We start from the raw sequence: 24,320 nt of genomic DNA, 5'->3' as shown, positions 1-24,320 counted from the left end.
TCTTTCTTTTTTTTTTCCTTTTAGCTTGTTAAGGTTTATTAGATTTTGCTTCATAATAATACAGTGGTCGTTCAGTTTGTCCTAGTGGTGGGCCTATATTTGACAAATAGTCACAGTGTTGTTATAAAGCACAGACATTTTCCCCTATGTTCAGTGCTCACAGCGTTGCAGACTCTATGGAAAAGGTGGAGTGAAATTGCCTGAAAGTTTCTCTCAGGAGTCGAGAACTGGGCGAAATCTTGCTCTACTCCGTTTAACTTTGCTTTAAGTCTGTGCGTTTCTTGATGACACCGAAGTCTGATACTTTTGCTTCTTTTGGAACAATTTTTATTGACTGAATAGATAAGAATTTAAGGCTACAAAATAGCCACGTTTTTGTCCAACATTCCAGTATTACCTCTAGTTCATGAAAATATTGGGTACCACTTTATTTCCTGGTGTCCTTGTTACACGTTGCACTTATTAGAATATAAATTATGCATAATTAACTAGCATTTAGTAATCCTGAATAAAACCGTAATCTTTAAGCTAATAGCTTTAAGCCAAGTAAACGTAGTTAACTAACATTTAAATTAAATTTAAATTTTAACTTAAATTTACTTAAATGTAAAATTACAGTGTAACTCTAAAGTGAAGTGTCACCCGTCCCCTCAGAGGAAAGCCTAGTTTGTGTCACTAGATGTGACCCTGGACCACAAAGCTAGTTATAATTAGCACCGGTATATTTATAGCAATAGCCAGCAATACATTGTATGGGTCAAAATGATCGATTTTGTAAAAATCATTAAGGTGATGATTTCAGGTGATGTGTAAATATAATCTACCTAATCTAATCATGGCACATCATATATCGCTGGGAAGGCCTAAGACTCCTAAATAGATATTTTTACAAAATGTATTATGAATTATAGTATTAAGAATGACCCCAGAGCGCTTTCACGTGACCACGAAAGGGTTAAAAGCAGTATATCAGGTGAAAATAACCTTGTTAGATTTGGAGTAAACATTAAAGCGTTAGAAATGAAGCGTTAACTCTTCGTTCCTCGTGAGGTGTTTTGATAGTTTCAGTACACCGAAGAGGTAAACGGTTTATATTTTACATAAAGCGATGACAATGATAAGACTGTTTCCGTGAACGTGAATTATGACAGTGGTCGTGGTAAAACCCTACGATGAAAAAGTGCCGAGCGTTTTTTAATGGAAGAAGAGCGTGCCAGGGGGCGTTGTTGTGGGATATTGTGTGGTATGTGTTATGACCGTCGACTGACAGTAGATTCATCTTTAGAGCCACACGCCCACTGAGAGAGAGGCAGCGGCTCTTTATTCACCGATACCTCGCGCTCTTCTAAATTACCATACAGGCGCGGAGATGTGAGGCGAGCCCGTCGCGTGCCAAACTAGCCGAAATTGGTCAGCATTAGTGGGCAATTCGCCGTGGGATTCGTTCGGTGCATCCGTCAGCCTACATACAGAGCGCGTAACGAGAGACGCAGAATGCCGCTGCTCATAATGTGACTGACCGCGAGCACCGCATCCCAAGCCGCTACGTTCAGCAGGAAGAAGACACTCGGTGATCAACACATCGCTTCTCGTCTCAGGAGGGACAAACGGCAACATGGGGTAAGTTGCTTGTAAATAGCGAAACGTACCGTAGGAATTGGCAGCTCGGAGTGTGACCGTTTTATCGCCGGTCTTACGAGGACAGCTAGGGCATAACGTAAGGGCAGTTATTCACGCTCGTGTGCGCCTTCCTCTTTGGCGTGCATAGGAATGTATGCGTTCAAAATTACGATTTTGCATTGCTTAATTTTGGCGTGCATGCATTATGTGCATTATGTATTCAAATATCGTACATGCCCACTCTAAAATATAGGCTAATGCAAACACACACACACAGCCTACGTGCATATATAATACAATATATAATTTTATAATGTATTATTTGTTATTTCTAATATATATGCTATTCATTCTTAATTCATTGTGATGACCATTTTGACCACTGAGAGTAAAGTCGGTCAGCTGTGTATGATCTGTGGTGTTATTTTTTTAGTAAATGATAACAAGCATGTTCTCTGGAACGAGAACGAACATTAGCTAATTTCATATATTGATGTGCTGCAGTGCCAAAGGCCTTTAATCTCGTCATGCTTATGTAATCTGCATTTCAGCAGAGCATCGCTGAATGGCACAGCCTCATCAATACAGTTTTGGAGCCAATATTGGCAATGACATCTGATATATCCGTACATGGAATTTCCAAAGCTAGCTGGAGATTGAACTGAAATATAGATTTTAAATAAAGGTGACCCTATACATGGAAATTCAAACTCGGCTGCTTGAAGGGTCTCACACGTATTATTTGCTTTGGCCTGAACGACACGAGAGGCTAGTCTTTGATCTGTGTCTGGAAGTTCAAGTGATCACGTTTTATTATATAAAGATTGATCTTCTTGTGGTGGGAGAGCATTTTCTTTGAATAAATAAATGAATTAAAAAAAAACATTAATTGCTCCAATGCCCCTCTTCTTCATTCTTAATTAAATTATCACCATTGAAAGATTCAAGGGCTGTTCAGGGAGTGTATTACTCTGGAGAAAAGTATTCCCACTTCCTACTCAATTCAGTAGCACACAATTCAATTTACTTTGTGCTCTAAAGTGTTTCATTGTTATGATGCTTGCTAACATTACCGAACAACCATTGTTAAGGCAATACTGGGGGTAATAGAGTGCAGCAGTTTAGTCTTGGAAGTAAAAACCTTTATTTTCTCCATAGGAAAATAGATTTTTAACAATTACTTATAAACCTTTAAAGACAGACCTGTGAGCTATAAGGTTGTTAAGTGATATGCTTCTGTTGAATCCATCTGTTCACGTAAAGTTTTTAAAACAATTGTATTTAACAGTAAAATTCACGGTGAAAACTACATTGCCCACAATGCCCGGCACCATTCCACCAATCAAAGAATCCAAGAGTGCTAAGCTCTGCCCACTCACAGGAAGCACCGCAAATGACACCTCAAACACCGTAATATTTAACTATACGTTCTTTTTAAAAATCCAACAGAGACAATTTTATTTTAAAAAAATACTTTAAAGTGGGCTGCACTAAAAAAATATAGGCCAGTGATCTAGGGGCTGTTGGGGCTTTTCACAGATCTGCCCCCTGCTGAACGTACTGAGAAATTGACCAGATTGAAAACAAGCAGTGCTTGAAAGATAAATTTAGTAAATAAAAAAAAATAAAAGTTGCTTAATTCTTTTAAAACAAAAGATTTTTTTAGATTATAATGGCTAAGTCAAGATGAATCATGCTACAAGCCAGGTTATGTAACAAAAAAAAAATCTCATCCATGTATGTCCACTACGTACTATTTAAGATCACTCAAGGAATCTGTGAGTGTCGCAGAATTCAGTTTTCCTTTTAGTTACTGTATTATTTAGACAGAAGTACAGATGTTGGTGTAAGGAGTGGATGAAATAGACTGCTAGCTCTGGATGGTGGTGGGTTGTTGAAGGTGGGTGGTGTGAAATCGTCTCCCTTGTGTGTTGATGTTAATATAGAGCTGGCTACATTTGATTTTTTTATGTTATTGACTTCATATGACTTACATTTAACACTGTACAGTCTTAGCTTTGACTGCTGAATCCAGTGGACTGTATGATCAATCTGTTCAAACTAAGCAAAGAATGGTTCGATAATTGATCGTAACAAAATTTCAAGTGATTTTTGTAGATTGCTCTGAGGGTTTATGTTTTCAGAGGCAGTTTAGAATGAAATCTAGTATTCATTTTCCTTTTCATAAATGCAGACTGTCCTGCCATCTTATTTTTTTCTGTGTGGGCGTTTGACATTTAACCATGAATTGATGAAACATGAAATGGAAAAATCTTAGCAAACAAGATATGAAAATCATGTTGGTTATACTGTACTACTGGTCAAATATATATAAATATAAAAATAATTCAGTCAATCACAATTACAATTTTAATGTTTGACAAAAGCATGTTCATTTATAAACATCCACATTCATTCCTTCCACAAAGATGCCTTTATAATTTGTTTCCCGTACTGTTTCTCTTTGCTCTTGGCATTTGTATATTTACGAACGGATTGCATTCGCAGCAAGCATTCACATATATTTCAAATTACTACTTTTTAAATGGTTGTGACCCTCTGGACAAAAAAAGCATGTGATGTCATGTGAACCACCCATGTGTGGTGACTGCGACTGAATTTTAATAGAATTTAAATGCTAATTATGCAACGAGCCTTTGATGCTCTTCAGAGATCTTCCGCCTCCACGGTGCAGCGTAAGCACTTCTCCATACTCTGCAGCGCTCTCTCTCCTCCTCCTCAACTAAGCTATCCCCGCTTCCCTTCTTTCGTTTCTTGCCTTTTCCTCCCATTCCTGCACATCAGCCCAGAAGCAGCTGATTAGAAGCACGCTAATGTAATTGAATATGGTGATTAATTATCCTGGGAATAGAAGCAACAAACCGTCTGTATCTGTGCTTGGGATATTACCCCTTCCCCCATTCTGTACTTCCCACTTCTGATCCTACATTTTAGTGAGCAGGATGGAATATTGGGATTGATCGGGATTTGAAGGGTGTTATGTGGAATTGGGTCAGAAGAGTGCAGGTTGTGGGAATGGTATGGAAAAGCTCTATCTGCTGATGTCTGCGTATACAGTAGTCAAGACGGATGCCCTTTGACATTGATTTGAGACAAGTTGCTTTTAGAGAACTGGGAAAGGGCCAGCAAGAAGGCTATACTGGGATTCCCTCAGTGATTTCTTTTCATATATACCTTGCATGTAACTTTATACAGTATTAAAAATAAAGGTTCCAAAAGTGTGTTTTTATTTTTTTCCCCTAAAGAACCTTTTTTTAAAAAAAAAAAAAAAAAAAAAAAAGGTAGGTGGTAAATTGTGTAGCACTAATACTTTTACAGTTTACTGTAGGGATCCATGATTATGACAAAAATCATAATGTTTGATTATTTTCCTGAAATTGTAATTACGATTAATACAATTTACACTGAATGATGTTTATATGTTTATACCATAGTTTGAAGCAACAATGCAGCAAGCTGCAAATACTTATATGGTAGTAAGCCTCAAATAGCAGTTATGCATTCCATTGGTTTATTCTTTAAATAAAAAACTGTACAAAACTATGAATGGCATTGCAATGTTATATTAAAACTATAATCAAAATAATGGAAAAACCCTTAATCAAAATAAAATGAAGTGAACGTTAAATGAGTAATTATTTTAAAAGATTGCATAATTGTGGTATTTGTAGTTGTGATTGTAATTAGAAAATCGATTAATTGTGGAGCCCTAGTTTACTGAAATTAACTACACACTACTGATACTTGACCTCTCTGTTGCCCTCTGGAGTTGAATGCCAGATTGTAAAGTTGTTTTGTTCTTCGCAACTAAATGAAGTAAGCCTGAAATCTTCATCGTCAACTTTACCCTGAAGATTTTCTGTAGTGCACCTTTCATTAAAATTGAGAAATGCTGTAGAAATTGTTGTTCATTGCTGGTTTATGATACCTCATGCATTAACCAATGTTAACGAGTTACTAACCTTACCGAGAAGAGTCACCGTTCCGGTTTGGCTGCATGAATGCTAATTGCTCATGAATTGCTGATGACATGTATGTATCACTTGGAATGAGGATAAATGTGTCATTGTGTTGAGAAGAATGAGGAAAGTTCAGAGTGAGACAGCTCATCTGACTGGTGCTCCGGTGTTCTTTTGTTCTCTTCTGCGATGATTGCCTATTATTCTAGAGAGTGATTATTCCATTCTGCTTGTGGTCCACATGATCTTCTCCTGCTTTTTTTTTGCCCAAGGCGATGATAACTTTTACAAAAAGCAGAGCCTCATTTTTCACTGTGCATGGCCTCCAAGATCGCTAATTTCTTAAAGAAATAATAATATTTTTTTTTTAGAATTGATCCATCGCCGAGCCCTCATGTTGTTTCAAACCTGTATGAATTTATTTCTCCTGTTGAACCCAAAAGAAGATATACTGAGAAATGTCTGGCTCAGAAATGAAAGTAAATGGCGCCCAGTGCAATTTTAGACCCCATTTACTTTCAAGGGTGTATTGTTGACTTTTGCATTGTTAAAACAACCTTGAAATGCAGCATTGAAAAATAGCTTGACTCTTCCTCTTAGACCAAAAGATCTGGTATTTGTTACCTTCGTCTGTGTGCGATTATCAGAGCTAGGCCGCCTGGGAAAAGAGCCCTGATATGCTCTTAGTGTGGTCCAACGTGTGCAAACGTTCTTCCAACAGCAAAGATCAGGTCAATAGGGGTGGGACTGCACAGATTACTGCGTCCCTGACTATATTTAGTGTCCATCCCACGCGGCCCCAGCCAAACAGCTGGCATTTCCATATCAGCAGGGCGTTGAATGGTCGCCTTGCACTGGTAGCAGGGCACCAATGTGCCTGACTGCTTAGGACAGGCCCAGGTTACCACCTGGATTCAAACAGTGGTGATCAGCAGCAAGATGGAGGCTGAAGAAATGGTCATCCGTCTGCCGGGACGTTGCAGCGCGCCTGGTGGAGTCGGAGAGACGACGGTGCTCAGGCACAAAGAGGTTCACCACTTTTTCTTCCTACCTTTCAGGGAGCAGCCCATCTACAGCACCCGGGCACACGTCTTCCAGATAGACCCCAACACAAAGAAGAACTGGATGCCCACCAGCAAGCATGCGGTCACTGTATCTTACTTCTATGACAGTACCAGGAACGTGTACAGGATCATCAGCCTGGACGGATCAAAGGTAATGTAGTGTTTTATTTTCGCTCATATTTACACTCTTAAAAATAAAGTCTTTCTTCCATGGAGAACCTTTGACATCCATGGAACCCTCCCCTCTCCAACCCGAAAATCTGGGTCCTTTCTGCGAAACCCCCTTTTGGACCATTTATGTTTTCAAGAGTTTATAGGACTGTAAAGGAAAATGGAGGAAAGGAACGGAGCAGTCTTATAATATGTTCAGTGGAGATTAAAGGATTGTCTTTGGTCCAAGAATCTCAAAAATATAATGTGAGTTCAATGCATTGGTTGAATTTGCAGCACCCTTTTGTGCACAAGAGATTTGAGTATGCGAAGGACGAACTGCTGCAGATTGCTATCAAACATATTCCCTTGGATAGAAGTGGATTGGTTCACTCTCCCTGTGGAGAGCAGCATGCACTTGAATTGGTCACTGCTGTGCAGTCTTATACAGTGGATGTAATGGTCCAATAATCCAGGAAACATCAATAGACACTAGTAGTACTCTACATCCACTAGTGTAAGTCCATCCATTTTACCGGAAGTTGTTTACTCTAAGGCGTCCATAGTTTTTACCCATTTATTTATATGTAGTTTGCGTAATTGTCCACAACACTTGGAATCAGATCACTGCATTCCATGTACCTCCACTATATTCCACCAAAAAATAACATATGATTCACAAGCATTGCTCCTGCAGAAGTGGACGCGCTATTGCTTTCAACCACTCCACCAAAATCTCAGCATTCACACGGAGTGTTTCATGTGCAGTCTTAACCATATCCCTACGGTTCCTAAGCTTTAGCAGAGCAGGATTTAAAATAGCTCCCGCAGTATGCCTGAATGTGCTTGTGAGTTGGGATGCTCAACCCTCCCCTTAGCTTTTGGTTTCAGCGACAGAAATAACATGTGAACCAGTGCACTTTGCACTGTGACTGTTGACACCTACACAAGAAAGCACGCGCTGTTTATCAGCAGTTAATCCTGTTGAATTTGGTGTAGACCTTTAACATTCTGTAGGGTTAATGACATGATGCTCATTCAAAAACACGTTAAAAAGCCATTCATATACACTGAATTAAATATACCTCTTTTGTTTTTAATTTCTATACAAGATTATCGTACAATGCATATGAAGCTGAAAGTGTAGAAAGCCTTGATAAAATAATGGAATTGGCTGGACCTCTGGGTGTCATGGTCAGTAATATATTCCTACAATTCCTCTGTTTTAAAATGCGATATGGTATTTTTTTATCGGTGAATATGCTTTTACCATGAAAAATCAATTGTAAAGCATTTGTGAAATGTGATGATTTATCGATACGTTACAAGGTTGTATGCACTCACATGTATTCAAGTTGTATGAAAATGATGTTTTTGTCACTGGTGACCTCACATGCATAATGCTTCATTAAATCTAATGCGCTATGATGCAACTACTGCATCCCAAAGTGCTGTACAAGTCGGTATTTACCTATCCCATAAACAGCATTTTAGTGGTGGCTAAAGCTTTATATTAGCAGTCTTAACTTGATTTAGGCATCTATCAACTAAAAAGTGAATTCCATGGTATCATTTTAAATACTTTGGCGTATCATCAAAATAGCAGGGTACATGAATACGGTGGCCATTTAGTTATAATGCCATTAATGTTACTGTTCCTTCTGAGACTGGGGCAGGGAATGGGGTCAGTGCAGCAGCTGTAATTAGAGTCTGATCTTAAGTCAAGTCTGAGCCCTGAAGGGAATTTCAGTTACGGCTCACAGTGGCTAAAGGTATTAGCAGGATGCTACATTGATTGAAGAGCTCATGCAAAGCCTGACATGATATTTAAGCTCTGTCCATTCCTGTGTTTTCTCCCTCTGCCCCTATGCAATTTATTCTGCCCTTACTTTTGTATGGCACAGCTGATTGTAGTCCTGTCACTCTGAATGACAGGGACTTGTCACTAAAGCCTTGTCCTTATCTGAACCACTTATAATAGGCAGTAGCACAGCCAGCAGAATAAGGTCTCTATCCGCCGAGTGCTATCCACATTATCTTGAATATAACTTCACTTGACAGCATTTGATCAAATGCAGTTTCAGTTTATTTAGAATTTTTCTTTGATGACATTTCACTTTCAATTTTTTTTGTAAGCTTTTTAAGGTTTTTAAAAAACGATTCAAGTCCCCGCGCGACGTTAGTTCTTCGCCATAGCTGCAAGTGTGTGATTCTTGTACGCCATAATTTATGTAGATTAGTGTGTTTATGAGTGAGTTTTTAATTTTTTCCCCACATTGGTGCATGCCATTTTTTGTAATTAAAAAAAAAAGTATATTGAAAAACAGTTATTTCAGTTAGCAGTTGCTAACTGCTTGGTTACGGTTGCGACACTCTGCCCTGTTTTAACCCCTGCCAGATTGCAAAAGTGGCATGAAACGGACAGCTTCTTCCAACAACAGAGCTGTTAGTCTTAGCACTGTTCTTTGCTGCTGTCCACCCACTGTACAGCTTTCAGCTGTTCTTATGCAATTACAAGCCTGAAGTGAGTGATTATACAGCAGGCTGCGTGGACCCTGATTAGAGCTCTCGCCGAGCCGTCTGCATCTGAAAATAAAGACAAATACCAGCTTGAACGTACATAGTATTCAGCTTGCTGAGCAGCACATACACCAGAGCGTTGAAACGGCTCAAACTGTGAAGTTCCTGAGCTGGACTGACACACATACACATGCTCATCGCTTCATTAGGTTTACCACGCTTAATGTGTACATGAGGCACAACGCAAACATCATGGCTTTGTTAAAAAACCTTCAGTGTCTTAACAATTTGATTATTATATTTGTACATACAAGTTGATTGCTCATGTAAAAGTTGCTTTGTTTTACTTATATTCTAGTAGCTATAATATTTTAAAGTGCTGTTGATTTTATTTCACATTATGTGCCTTGAGAGATCCAGTTGGATGGAGGTGTCTGCATAGAGCGCATTAGTGATTCAGGAGAGTTTGTCCCATTCATTTTCTCCTTTTCATTTTCTCTAAAAAAAACCCCATCCTGAATAAACCGTTCTTGGAGGAAACCCAGCCAGATTTAACGTCAGTCACAACAATACATACATTTTTCCTAAGCAAAAAACTATAAAATAGTACGAAACTATTTTTACATTAAACACTAGATTTTTTTAAACAAGAGAAGGACCGGCAACATTGGTATAGGGACCAATTCTCACTATTAACTAGTTGCTTATTATCATGCTGTTAATTAACATATTGGATATTTATTAGCACTTATAAAGCACAAATTCTGCAAAACCATATTCTACATCCCTGCCAAATACATAAACTATAAATAAGCAGCAAATTAGGAGTTCATTAAGGCCTTTTGTGTGTGTGTTTTTTTAGTGTGTGTGTCTTTTTATTAAAAGTCCAGTTAATGGTTTGTTAATAGCGAAAATCTTCAAATAAAGTGTGACCGAAGGAACTACTAATTTAATAGACAAATTTCTCATATAAGTAAAGCCCCTTCTGATTCTGATTGAGTGTTAATTCAAAATACTACCGGTCAAAAGTTGCACATATATTTTTAGAAAACATTTAAAATTTTTAATAAAATTTTAAAAAGACAATTTATTTGAACAAACAATACAGTAAAAACAGTAAAATAATACAATAGCTGCATTTTATTGTAACACATGAACCTTCAGAAATCATTATGATATGCTTATAATTTATTAATGTGATAATAATTTAATTCAAGTCCTAATTGTCATCTCTACATGGAGAAATTGATCCAAAAGTATATTTTTTTGACCACTACAGTTTTACAGTTAGTGAGCATTTGATTTGTCTGAAGGGATGCGTGTTTCAGAGTACTGAGAACTAAAATTAACTACGGACATGTGGACTATCACTTTTGAGCTTTGCTGTTGCTGCGATTCCCATTACTATGGTAACAGCAACTTCATGATTTGGTGGATCTCTCTTTAGGATTATGTGGTATTCGCCAGATATTTATTGCTTCAAAACGATATCAAATTGAAATCACGATCATTTCTGCTTTCCACAGAAGCAAAAACCATCACTGAACAGCATCGGCGCTCATAGCACATTCGTTTTAAAGCACGTACAGCGTGTGCAATTAAAAATGAGTGGGATTTAACTTCCTGTAGGTTAACTGCTCTGTAGGTTAACATGTAATATCTGTGCTAATGCTAAATGCTGAAAGTAAAGAACAGAGGGAACAGCATTCATGCTCTCCAAAGGAATGATTGTATAACATGTGTAACACGCACACACACACACACACACACACACACAGAGGAAGCTGACAGTGGTAGCCCACTGTCGATTTTCTCGCTTGAAATTACATGTTTGTGTGTGGCCAACTGGCCTTGTTCTGGAAGTGTGTGGGAGTATGAGAGCGCTCGAGGCCTTTTATCCACACAGTCTTCGTGGATCAGAATGCTTTGTGCATCCATCTATTCCATGTTTTACATTCCCCATCTTAAAGAAGTGCACTGCAAAAAATAGATGATGCTTCTGCTTAAAACTGGTAAAAATAAAACCTAATACTGGATAAACAGCATGACATAAAGTCTCAGTAACCACGTCATTTTGCAGGTTAATAATATTTTGTGAGAATGTTTAGACATTTCTGCTGGAAATCTAATACCGATTAAGGATAGGATTTTTTGACGTGAAGACGCCTGAGTTTGTGGATGCTCAAATTATGATTATGTGAGCTCCACATATTATGCGCACCTCTTTAATCTCTCTCTCCTTCTCTTTCTCCTTCTCGCTCTTTCCTCCCTCCTTATTTGCTCTCGGTTTCACACCCACACAAACACATTCACTGGCAGCGACTGTCGTCATTTCATCAATAACATTTCACAGGCTTATAACGCAGGAAATATCTTGAGATGTACTGAAGGCAGTTAAGTGTTCGTGAGCAGACATTTCTGACCAGGTCCTGACCATCGCACTTAGACATTTTTTTAACATTTGTTTGAAACACTTGTCACTGTAATGCAAAAAAATTTTTTTTTTTAATTATTCCATGATTGATCACTGATTAAATGTCATCCTGGAGCATTGCCATTAAATCCACTCAGAATGTGTGGCCAAAGATCAAACACCTGTCATTCACAATCTTCCACATATTATATTCTAATAATTTGAGCCTATTTAAGGGATAGTTCACCCAAAAATTATCCATCCTAGGTCTATATGACTTTATTCGGAATTATAATAAAAAAATATCCTGACTCATCCAAGATTTATAATGGTCGAGCCAAGAAAAAAAATCATGCAAATGTTCTTTTTTGGGTAAACTATCCTTTTAATAAAGCTATCACTTTCCATGGTTTTGTGACAAAAATTGTGTTGCAAAATTCTGCAGAAAAAAACCCTAAAATAGGTGAAAAAAGACATTTTTTTTTAGAATGATCAGCAGTTAATGAGGGAGCAGGAAAGAGAATTCGTTCCAGACCCATAAAGCTCAAACACAATTTAAGATATTTGAAATGAAAACCGGGAGGCTTGTGACTGTCTTACTGACTGCCAAAGTAAACTGCAACGTCAAAGTCCAGAAAAGTATGAAAGACATCGTCAGAATACTCCATCTATCATAAGTGGTTCAATTTTGTATGTAAAGAAAATAAAAAAGAATGACCTATTATTTAGTAATTTGTCTCTCCTCGTCACCGTAGCACCATTTTGGAGAATGTCCACAGGACGCAAACCATGTACACTCTTCTGTCGGCCGCATGCTTTATTATGCTTTGATTTGAACAGAAACGGCTGACTCTCCAGAATGTCGCTAACGTGATGAAGAGAGACACAGAGGAGACAAATTACTGAATGAGTAGTTTCTTTTTTTTCCTTTGAATTAAAAAAGTATTGTCATAATTTCATAAAATACAGATTTCACCGCTGATGGCAGAAGGAGTATTCAGAGGATGTGTTTCATACTTTGCTGGACCTTGACGGCGTATTTTTCTTGACAGTCAGTGGGACAGTCACAAACCTCTTGGTTTTCATTTAAAATATCTTAAATTGTGTTTTGAGAACGATCGTGTGTTTTATGAGTTTAAAACGACATGGGGGCAAGTGATTAATAAATGAGAACGATTATCTGCGTGAATATGCTGGATTTTGACCCATCATGCCAGTCAGTCCATGCTATGGACCCTATTCTGCCTGTTATTTGTTCTCTTGGATCTTAAACGCTGAAAATTGTTCATTGCAGTTCACACTTTTCACCGGCTTTATTTTTTTTCATCTCACAGGCAATAATAAACAGCACTATCACCCCGAACATGACCTTCACGAAGACGTCTCACAAGTTTGGGCAGTGGGCAGACAGCCGTGCCAACACAGTGTATGGGCTGGGTTTCTCCTCTGAGCATCATCTGGCCAAGGTGGGTGGAATTCTTTTCTCTCTCTCTCTCTCTCTCTCTCTTTCCGGTCTTGCTATCTCTCATTTTCTTCCCTGTGTCTCTGGAGGCCTTGTTCTCCCTTTCTTTCGTTCTCTTCCACCCCCTGTGTTTCTGAGCTGGGGAACACCTACACACTGTGCCCTAATGAGGAGCTGTACAGTCATCGGTGCGTGGGAGGCTTCTTCTGTGCAGTGCTTTCCTCTCTTTCACTCCCTCTATCTCTCGCTCCTCTGCATTATGATGATGCACTGTCAGGAGCTGGGGGTAGAAAACCTCACCAACACTTATCGTCTTCCTCCTCTCTCCTTCTTTTTTGTTCACTTTCTCTGTTTCTTGCTGTATTTACTTTGCTTAAAAAGTAAGTAATCGCTATTATTTATTTATTATTTTGAAAATGCTGCGTTCTTTTCCAGTGCCTGTTTTCGGTTTGGTACGCATTGTTTTAACCACTGCACAATTGGAACTTCATTGGAAGCTTCCAGTTTTATACTTTTGATAACAAACAAAGTCTCATCTTTCAAATTATTTCAGGTTTTTTTAGGAATTTCTAACAATAAATTCAATTTTGACTCTCTTTGATCGCTGTATAAACGCACGAGTGAGCATGATTTTTATGTTAAAAATAAATAGCAATTACATTTAATTTAAACCTTATACTAATTTAAAAAAAGTAATTTTTTTAATTTAATGATATGTAACGTAATTAAGATATATTCACTCCATCAAGTATTTCAGTTAGTTGTGAAGGAAAACTTTTTTTAAGGCTTTTTTGTAATTTTTATATTTAAATGTAGCTTAATTTAGTTTAATTTTAATGAACAAAAACAAAAACGTTCATCATGAATGGTCATACCTGAACTCCATCTCCAATAACAGATCTGTATGAGTATGATGGTATGATAATGGATCACTATTTCTTGTTACAGAACTTGTTACAGTCTTGTTATGGACATTATTTTACCTGTTTTCTCAAAACAGCCTGCCATAAACCTTCTTTTGCTTATGTGCATTGACTTGAGATCCGATGTTTAAACATGGTTTAATGGAGCACAATAGCCCTGAACCTGCAGTCTCCCCGCTGGATATTCAGAGGGAAATGCTGCAGTCCTTGTAGAGCTCTGGAAGCTTTAACAGGAGCAGTCTATATTGGGAACTGTGACCATTGCTCCTTTTTTAGCAGAGATACTGCATATCCACTTTAAAATAGTTCATCCATTTTAAAACATAAACACGATATCTTTATTTTCGCTTCAACATACAATATTAAAAATACAAGAATTAATATGCACCAGCATAAACTGCATTTTGCACGCATCAAGCTTTATTTAGCAAACTTGACCATTGTGACTTTCTTGGTCGAATAAGCTATAGCAGAAAGATCCTGCTGGTTGATGCACCAGTGAAACCGGCTATTAAAAATCCGCTTAATGTGTTTATTAAAACCCATTTGTCTTCTCAGTTTGCAGATAAATTTGCAGAGTACAAGGAAGCAGCCAGGATGGCCAAGGAGAAGTCTCTAGAAAAGATGGAGCTGGCAAGTTCGCCCTCTCAGGTAATGTCTGGAGGACGGACCCTTTGCTTACATGAAATAACAGATGTTCCAAACCATCATCGAAAGCTCTCAAAATTGACAATATATACAGTTACTGTAAAAATCCTTATGCGTAACAGTTTTTTGCGATTAGGATATTTTCCATTTACGATTAATTCTTATCGGTGTAGTCTAACCAGTGTGGAATGCCGACATCCGTGAAGACTATGTACAGCATTTGATTTGAGTCTTTAAGGACAATATCCTGTCTCTGAAAAAAAATATGCCGTTTTCCTAAATCCCAAAATTATAATTGACAGTTTAATGGTTGTAAATGTAAAAGAAGATTATGTCATAAGTATGTGAGGGTGCAACAAATAGCGAACAGTTGTGTTTTTGTACAGGAATCGCCTGCTGACATTCATTCCCCCCTGACTCCACCCGTCACCGCGGACCTCTGCCGAATCAACGGTGATGACGTCAATCTGTCTGACGTGTCACCCAATTCTGTGCTCCAATCAGACCTTTCCCCGACCACGCCCACCCTTGCACACAGGTAACTGGGGCTTAAAGCAAAAGTTGTCACAATTATTTTGTCAATTTTGGCTTAAAAACTTTCTGGTTTTTAGCTGATATTATATATATATATATATATCTACTCGAGGAATGATTGATATTTTATATTTAATTGTGCTGCTCACGCTCAGGCCATCCAAGATGTAGATATTTGTTTCTTCATCGGAACAGATTTGGAGAAATTTAGCTTTACGTCGCTTGCGCACTAATGGATGCTCTGCAGTGAATGGGTGCCGTCAAAATGACAGCTGATAAAAACCTCCTTTATAAAAGGAGTTTTAAACCATCGCCTCTGGACAAAATAATACATAAAAATTCTTCCTAAAATGAGACGCTTCCACCTCTGTTGTCCTCTCACATCAAAATCAACCAACGTATTTGAAAATGTCGTGGACTGTTTTTGCTCATAAGTGGTGCTTGATCTGTGCACATTTCTCTCCTGATTCAGATAAGAGGACTTTTCCGCTGAAGAAAGCAATATTACAGGGAGAGAGCTTCAGAGAGGGACGTTAAAAATGCCTTGATGGATTTTATGTATTAACAGACATGCATCTTTTCACTCCACAAGACAATGTTGGACTGAATGCATTCAAATGTTTCTATCTCATTCTGACGGCACCCATTCACTGCAGAGAATCCATTGGTGAGCAGTAGATATAAAGCTTAATTTCCCCAAATCTTTTACAGTTAAATAAACTCACCTACATCTTAGAGGGCCAGTGTTGGTTGTAACTAATTACTAAGTAATAAGTTACTCTAATTTAATTACCTTTCCCTTAAAAATTAAGGAATTACTCTTGTTTTTTCTTTAATTTAATTACAGTTACTTCTTATGTAATAGGACGTAATACTGTGTATAGCCTATAGACCATTTATACACAATACAATAGTGGATTTAACACCAAATTTAAAATACAAGATTTTTATGTACCCTTCTCACTTTGAGTTAATAAGAATACCGGTGACACTTCAGTGCCTAATTCTGACCGTCACAGGACATAATGATGTACAATTCTGTAAGACCTGTAATTATATTGAGGCAAAGTCATAGTTAAAAATTGCACCCTAATCTAAAGTGTGACCAGAATAATTTAAGTAGGTAACTGAAAGTATTAAAAGTACCATTTCATGTCTATCCTTGTATCATTAACTTGTTGATGTAGATACATTTGTACAGTAATCTAATTGCACTGTTGAAGATGTAATTAGTAACTAGTAATTAATTACATATTTAGAGTTACTCAGCCAACACTGCTGCGGGTGAATACATTTCCAGCAAATTTTGATTTTGTTCTTTTTGATTAAGTGCCCTGCAAACTGGACATCACAGTATATCAGTTTGAAAGTTTTCAAAGGGCATTTAGGCACGTGAGATATTAATTTAAATTGTATTTATTTACGGAGGTATATTATGGCACAGTTCACACTTCTGTAATAAGTTTTATCTGTGTGTGAAAACGCTTCAGGCCATGGCGTAGTACAAATCTGTAAATTTCAACTAATTTCTCATGCTCAGGGAGTAGGGAGCAATGACCACTTTTTACGGATCATGTAATACGTAACACAGTTTATGGAGAACCCTTCTAACAAAATGATAATCTGAATATATAATCTGCTAAAAAAGAGAACCGGAGATGCCTAAATTCAGTTGTATCACTTCAGTCATTTGGATACATTTAGTCATTTAGCAAATGCTTTTATCCAAAGCGACTTACAAACGAGAGTTTAATAGAAGTTCTACCTGAAGCCTCAATAGTGGCGTTAAAGTCAGCACTGACAGACGCAAGTTCATTGTGCTTTCCTCTCGACCATTTTTAAATTATTTACAGCATGCGCATTCAGACACTTGTTCACATGAGTATGTACTCAGCAGCTTTTTTAGTCTGACTGCAAAGGCAATGTTTAGAGCCCATTTTGCCAAGTCTCTAGATGCTTGAATTTTAATTAGTTGAGCAATCCTGTGCTGCAGGTTCAAAAATAGCATCCCACCATTTCTTATATAATCTCAGGTTAATGTTTCGCTGTCACCTGCCACTTGAAAAATACCAACCGATTATTGGACGCAAATGCACGGTGGACCAAACCGCATTCAACACCTACACTGCAGCTCTCTTTCAGACAGCTACATGTTTTGTATGAGTTTTAGAAGCATGCTTCAAAAACTATATATGTATTTCACTGTAATAATATGTCCAAACAAGTCAGAATTATATAATAGAGTGGCATGTTTTCAGCCCAGAGCAAATGTGACTTATGAAGATGGAGGCGGCGTCATCTGTTTCTGAGCCTTTGCAAAATGAGTCAGAAAACCCACTGTTAAGTCAACGCAACATTTTTGCTTACAATGTGACCTTAAACAGAACTGTGTTTTGTCCACGTGAATTCATATTTTTGTGAACAAATTCATATGTATTTTTTTTTTCTGTGTGTGTGTTTTTTTTTTCAGACACGTGCTAAAAACTTGCCAAGTCTGCTCCTACTGATATTCACAGCTGTTTGACTGCAATGTTTTCACTGAATACATTCTTATGCAACAATGACTGTAGATGCAACAAAAACTGAATTCTATCTGAAATTCTGTTATTCCTGACAGACAGATATGCATACTTGTGTCAGCAGAACTCTCGTGATGTTGTGTTTTGTTAGTTCGTGTTTTGAAATCCTTTGTAGAGAAATTCTTTCCTGCAACTTTTTGGGAGAATCTTTGCATCCTTACTGACTTTGTTTCATGGTATTTTGTTTGAAATTGTGATTCTAAAGTTGATATTTGTAAATCTGAGAAACCGTTTAATACATTTATTAAATGCCATTACACTTCAATTTCTCAGTTTGCTGTAGTTTTCCCATTTGATATTTTAACAAAAAACTGGTCGATGTGTGCAAGTGAAGCAAATTGTCCTTTCTTTTGACTAACACTGATACATAACAATTTCAAATGACATAAAATAAGCAAAAAAAACCTTTGATTTTGAAGTAAATAACGCCATGCTTTTCTTCAAAGATGACCTTACTTCAAAATTCCCCTTAAAATACTGTTCCTGTCACTTGATGAATATATATGGGTCATAGATCAGCCTGTAGAGTAGTGTTTGTTCTGCTTTGGCTTTTATTACACGGTGAGTGATTTGAAGGCATTTCTTCAAACGGTGATTCTCTCACCCACAGTCTTGTGCAGTACATTAAAGTGAGTGTTGGTTGGTTGGGCAGTTGCCACAGTGTAGTGAATCACATTTACAGTGGGGCTTAATACGAGACGTACACCAAAATGTGTGCTACGCCAATCAATAGTCTCAAAACTTCATTAAGGACTGCTCTTTATGTGGCATATGGAAAAGCGATCCATTTTATCGGTGGCCTAAAATGTATACATTCAACAAAGAGGCACCGTGAGCGCTCTGAAACGATACGCTGTTGGAGCTCTGAACAGAGGGACGATCGGATAGAGATTGTTTATTGATTCACATTCAGCAGGCTTGAAGGACAGCCACACAACCTGACATTATGCTTATGCTGTTCTTTGTAGTTATGTAAGGCTGAAAGCCGTATGCTTCTGTGCACCTGCTTACATACAATGGCACGATATCTAATGCCGTGACAAGACACGTTATAAAATATAGGGTCTATATATCTGTATATTTTTATATGGGAAAAGAGAGGCTTCAAGACTTGAATTTAAAATCGTAAATCATTTATTACAAGAAAACAAGGTAGACGTAATAAAAAAATACAATTTTAAAATTAGGGATGAAATGACATGCAAGGATAACATTCCTTAAATAACAGTTTTTAAATGTACAGTGATTTTCATTTTTGACTTTACTGTCAACTGATTCTTACGTGTTCTGTTTAATTTCCTTTATTTTTTGTCTTTAAAATGACAATTGTTAAATCAAAGCCTATATTTAATTAAAAAGACTGAACAAACATTTAAACAGTTAACATATGTTGACTTACCAGGCTGAAATCCCTGTTTCTCTTAGCCTGAAACTGAAGGACTTGACTCTCATCTTCTCTCCTCTCTTTCTCCTGCAGAGGAACATTTCCGCTCCTCGTGTGCGGTGTTTTATAGCCATGTGTGCCTCCAGCCCGCCGTGTCACAGCTTCAGTAGGAGTTGGGAGAGCGTGGGTTGAGGTGTTGTCTGTCAGAGCGGGGGTCGGGGGAGGCGATCGCGTCAGCCGCAGCAGAGGTGGCAGCGCTGGGAGAGATGAAAGGGATTTGGCGTCTCTCTGCGGTGTAGGCTTCTCCGCACGTGTCTCGGTTGCGTGGTTGAGCTGCGGTGGAGTGCGTGGCAGGAGGTGGAGAAGTGGGACGTTTGATGAGAAGTTAGCAGGATGACAGCGGGTGGGATTCCTCATTGGTTATGTGCTCGCTGGCCCCGTGACAGCGTCGCCGTTTAAGCGTTTGGTTTGTTTGTCAGCACACGAGGATCAGAGCACGCTGTAAATTTATGCTCGATTTTGTTCGTCACTACGTGAAGAGCACAGATGGACCGACGAGAGAGTCTTTGAGACTTTCTGTCTCTTTATAATCGTTAGGTGACTTGCTACTTTGATCTGTTTCAGCTTGTCATATTCCATCAGTCTTTTTATTGTAAAAGTCAGAACTCGGATCACAGGGTTCGTAATAATTCTTGTTAATTGCTCTTGAACTGCGTCCAAGTCTTGGTTAAACATAGAAAGGTCAAGTGAAAAAACTCTTGTACCCACCTGGAATCCAACTTTATTTACAGTCATGGTTAAACTGCTGTTCTTCTCACTTCACTTCACTGTCCTCATTATGGTCTACGGAAGGAGTTTTTCAACTGGGGTCGGAGGACCACCAGGGGGCCACAAGTGGATGGATGCTTGGGGATTTTTGGATAATCTGGGATGAATAAAAAAATAAAGCTGTTTTTTGGGTTAATGCTTTAACGCACACTGCCATTTAAAAATTGGGGTCAAAAAGATTTTCAAATGTTCATGAAAGATCACCTCTCACGCTCACCGTGGCAGTTATTTATTTGATCAACAAAGCTGAATTTTCAGCAGTACAGTTTGTTCAATTTAATAAATGCATTAAATAACTGATATAGAAATCCCATATATAGTTGATCCCAAAACTTATAAGTATAAGATATTAATAAAGTTTAATATGAAATTTTATAACATTGCTGTTTAATATGGCTTTTTAAGAACAGGTCAGAAATAATGAAAATAAACAGTTATTTTATTCTACTGACAGCACTAGTTTGTTCTAAACATTTATACATCTCTTAAGTCTCTATTACTCTGTTTGGTGGAAAGAATAATATAAACTTAATAAATAGCAATATTTATTAATATTAAAAGGTAATTTTTTAATCATTTGCATTGGCGTCAGGAATGGGACTATGTACAATTTTAGAAAAAATGTTCTAATAGCACACTTAATAACACTTAGCATTTCTAATAGCACACTTAATATTTTTACAGAGCATATAAGGCTTTATACATGAAAACATACAGCTGCTAGCTCTCTTGGGGTACTTCGAGGGAGCTAAATTTGAAAGCCCCTGTTCTTAAATGAACATTAACCATCAGAGATATTATTAAAGTTTTTGTTTTTTTATTTTTGTTCTACAGCCCGACTACCAACAAACACTGGGAAGCAGAGCTCGCAGCGCTAAAGAGCAACAATGCCAAGCTCACAGCCGCTCTGCTGGAGTCCACGGCCAACGTCAAACAATGGAAACAGCAGCTAGCAGCTTATCAGGAAGAGGCTGAAAGGCTACACAAACGGGTGAGGAGAAGAGGCTTGACCTTTTACCGTTTGTAACACCATATCAAGAACACACTGTCTTGTTGTTCTATAGCCTTGTCTTGAACTAAAACTGTTGGTGTAATGAGTCTACGACAGGAATGATCGAACGCTCACACGGCGGTTTAATTTAGTGTCTGCATTTTTGTTGGTCGTTACTTTTGTCGCCGTTCGTTTACATAAAGTTCGCATGAAGAAAGCTGAACTTTTTCTGTGGCCTCAGTAAGTGTCAGAGAAAAGAAAAGACTCCATCAAATGACCCTATTTTTTTCTCCCTGCAGGTTTCAGAACTGGAAAGCCAGAGTAGTCAAACCAATGTGATCAAATCCCAGAAAACAGAACTGAACCAAACAATAGAGGAGCTGGAGTGCACATTAAAGGCAAAAGAAGAGGTACTGCTCGTTATTATGTATGGTCAAAATATATAATGTATTCCTTCATTCTCGGTTTTATTTAAAGGTCAGATTCTGTTTAAAATACCTTTCCTGTGTGTTCTTCATAGGAAATGGTGCAACTGAAAGAAGAAATAGAAAATGCAAAGCAGCTTCAAACTCAGAAAGATGAACTCACCAAAAAGTTAGAGGTAAGGATTGTCCTGAAAATATACCGTATTCATACATGTGTAAAATTAAGTTGTCAGTATGTTTTTTGAATGAGAAAGCACTTTAAATTTATCAAAGGGAAAGCATTTATAATGTTTCTATTTTAAGCTTTATTTCTACACAGTCAGCATGTTAGAATGATTTCTTAAGAATCGTGACACCGGAGGCTGCTAAAAAGAACCGCAAAAATAAAAAAATATTTCTGACTGTTGTAGTTACTGTATTTTGATCAAATGAACAATGCAGTCCCGGTGAGCGTAAGAGGCATGCTGTGTGTTACAGGATACAGATTTGAGGAATAAGGAGCTTGAGGAACAGCTGGCTGATCTGGAGCAACGTCTGGAGTCAAGTCAAGTGGATCAGGAGAACCTCCGCAAGAACCTCAAAACCCTGCTGGAGATTCTGGATGGAAAGATCTTCGAGCTGACAGAGCTGAGAGACAACCTAGCTAAGCTCATAGAGGACAGCTAGACTCCTCCAACTCTTGCCTCAAAACATGACTTTAAAGCCACTTTCCTTTCCTTTTTACGAAATACACAGCGCCCGATTCAGGCCGAGAGATTCTGATGTGCTTTCGGACTCTCGTTCACTCACTTACACGGAATGATAAACCTTTGGTTGCACTTGATTTTGTATTTTTGAGGTGGGTTTATTCTTTTCAGTGCCACTGCTACCTACCGAATTTTATTGTCAACAATACACCCGTACTTTTGTCTCTGTTTTCTCCAATTTCCCCCCAAAATAGGCAGCCTGCAAAGAACGTGGCTGCATATAGGCTCCTACTATTTTTTAAAGGTGCTGGTTTCGCGTGCCTGGCTGTTGGCGTTAATGGACGTTTCTTATGCTGCTGAGGACACTACTGAATTACACTGACTGGATCTTCAGTCGTATTTTAAGACTGGATATTCAGAGCCATATGTTGTAGCCAAATGTTATTGGCTTGCCTCTTCCCCGTCATGGAAACTGCCTCAATGTTCAATCAGTCAAAGTTTCAGGATACTCTCAACCGCTGACCTAAAAAGCTCTTGACATTTAGCAGACTTCGAGACGTAGATGTGGCGTATGCTTTAGGCCTGTAATATACACTGAGCAATATTAGTGTGAACGTCTGTATGCCAGATTAGTGCAAGTCACTTCAGTGCATCCGTCAGGTACTTAAACAGTCGAAAGGATGAATTTATGGCCCGTTGTAGGTAACCTTTGGATTTCTCCGATGACCAGTGTAATGCTTTTGGATCGTATTGGCCTTATAATAACCCGTATCTATACATTTTTCAGGATTTTCTTGAAGACGAGGATCTTCCTTTGTTTGTTGACTTACCAAATGCAATTATGTACTCGATTCCTTACGATTTTCAATAACAATATTATTGTAATATTTAAAAAGTCCATCCTGCCGATGGACATTACGATACATAGATCACGATACATAGGTCAGTATGATTGTATTTATATGTGGGAAAATTCTGTTTTAAATTTCCCAATGTTAATAAAGACTATTTAAAGATATCCCACCACATTGTTCTTTAGAAATGAAGAGACAGAATGACAGCGTGACTCATCGAAGGCTTTATAACATTAAGACTAATACTTTTTTTTTTCCTCACAGACCAATTTGCATCAAGACGGGCTTAACTAAAATGTATATTCATTATAAAATAGCCCTGGATTCATAGGATTTTATTCACCTTCATGGCTTTACGTGAAATATTAGTTTTAAAATGTCCATATATTACTCAGCACTGAGATGCATTTAAGCCAGCATTTTTAGAGTGCTCCTTCCTCGAGTCTTTTATTTACTTTTAGCTATTTTAAATTGTTTTACTAGCTTATTTTAATGCATAAGTTACAACTTAAGGCCTGCTTGGAGGTTTGTTGGGGCCCCACCTGGTTTAGAAATATGGCCTTAATCCTAAATTTGAATTTTTTACACTAGGTTTAAAGGATGTAGTTACACATAAGAAGCCCTTTCATCGACGTTATCGTTTAGATTGTACACAGTTACATATAGAGTATGATCTGAGTTTGAGGAACATTAACATTAGCTGAGTGATGCAAGCACCCTATACACCCGCATTACACGTTAGTCAACAGTTAGGTTACAGCGACACCTTGCGCTTCTAAGCAGTACTACACAATAAGTCATTTAATTTAGGGGCTCATTTCCCGGAGGCAGTGATGTTCTAATGGTAATGTCCAAAGTATTGTATGAAGTACACTGGAGAAACCAAGGAGCATCACCCTGATCATGATGCCAGCTGTATCCAGGCGGATTCTAGCAAAGGCGTTCCTATCAAATATAAAGATGCATAACTAAAATCACATAGTTTTTGGTGAGCTGCATTGGATAAAAGCATTTTTTCTTTGAGGTAAGTGGTTGCACAAAAGTATTATCTTAATCTTTAGTAGAACTTAGTCAGCGCTTTACGTTATATCAGCGGTTTTATTGAGTAGTTTCCACTAAAGTTAGCCCTTAGTTAACTATTTTAAATGTCCAACATAGCTAAAAATGTTCATTTAACTCGCTCTTTACTCAAAAACGCATTAAAATAAAACTTAATGTCAATGTTTACGGCCTTAATCCAGCCATATGCAAAGCATGCT

At 37.9% G+C, this 24,320-nt stretch overlaps 1 protein-coding gene across 2 annotated transcripts; it reads left to right on the top strand.

Moving 5' to 3' along the window:
* Positions 1-1,078: 1,078 nt before the first annotated feature.
* On the top strand, positions 1,079-23,225 carry homer1b (homer scaffold protein 1b). Of its 2 annotated transcripts, XM_043240714.1 has the most exons (9): positions 1,079-1,620; positions 6,659-6,815; positions 13,082-13,213; positions 14,691-14,783; positions 15,167-15,318; positions 20,940-21,096; positions 21,396-21,506; positions 21,617-21,697; positions 21,999-23,225. In XM_043240714.1, exons 1-9 carry the CDS (start codon positions 1,616-1,618, stop codon positions 22,185-22,187), a joined length of 1,077 nt encoding a protein of 358 aa, XP_043096649.1. In that variant the 5' UTR covers positions 1,079-1,615; the 3' UTR covers positions 22,188-23,225. The 2 variants fall into 2 exon arrangements, with proteins under 2 accessions (XP_043096649.1, XP_043096648.1); XM_043240713.1 differs by lacking the exon at positions 1,079-1,620 and having other exon boundaries at positions 6,421-6,815.
* The last annotated feature ends 1,095 nt before the right edge of the window (positions 23,226-24,320 follow it).

Source organism: Puntigrus tetrazona, chromosome 5, assembly GCF_018831695.1.
Source record: "Puntigrus tetrazona isolate hp1 chromosome 5, ASM1883169v1, whole genome shotgun sequence".
NCBI lineage: Eukaryota > Metazoa > Chordata > Actinopteri > Cypriniformes > Cyprinidae > Puntigrus > Puntigrus tetrazona.
Note: the sequence above shows the minus strand (reverse complement) of the source record. Positions and strands in the feature narration are given on the sequence as shown.

Bases quoted from the DNA above. Each gene is read 5' to 3' on its own strand.
- homer1b (XM_043240713.1), top strand. From the start codon at position 6,540: ATGGAGGCTGAAGAAATGGTCATCCGTCTGCCGGGACGTTGCAGCGCG. The intron at 21,507-21,616 runs GTACTGCTCGTT...TGTTCTTCATAG, and splicing joins CATTAAAGGCAAAAGAAGAG to GAAATGGTGCAACTGAAAGA. The intron at 21,698-21,998 runs GTAAGGATTGTC...TGTGTGTTACAG, and splicing joins AACTCACCAAAAAGTTAGAG to GATACAGATTTGAGGAATAA.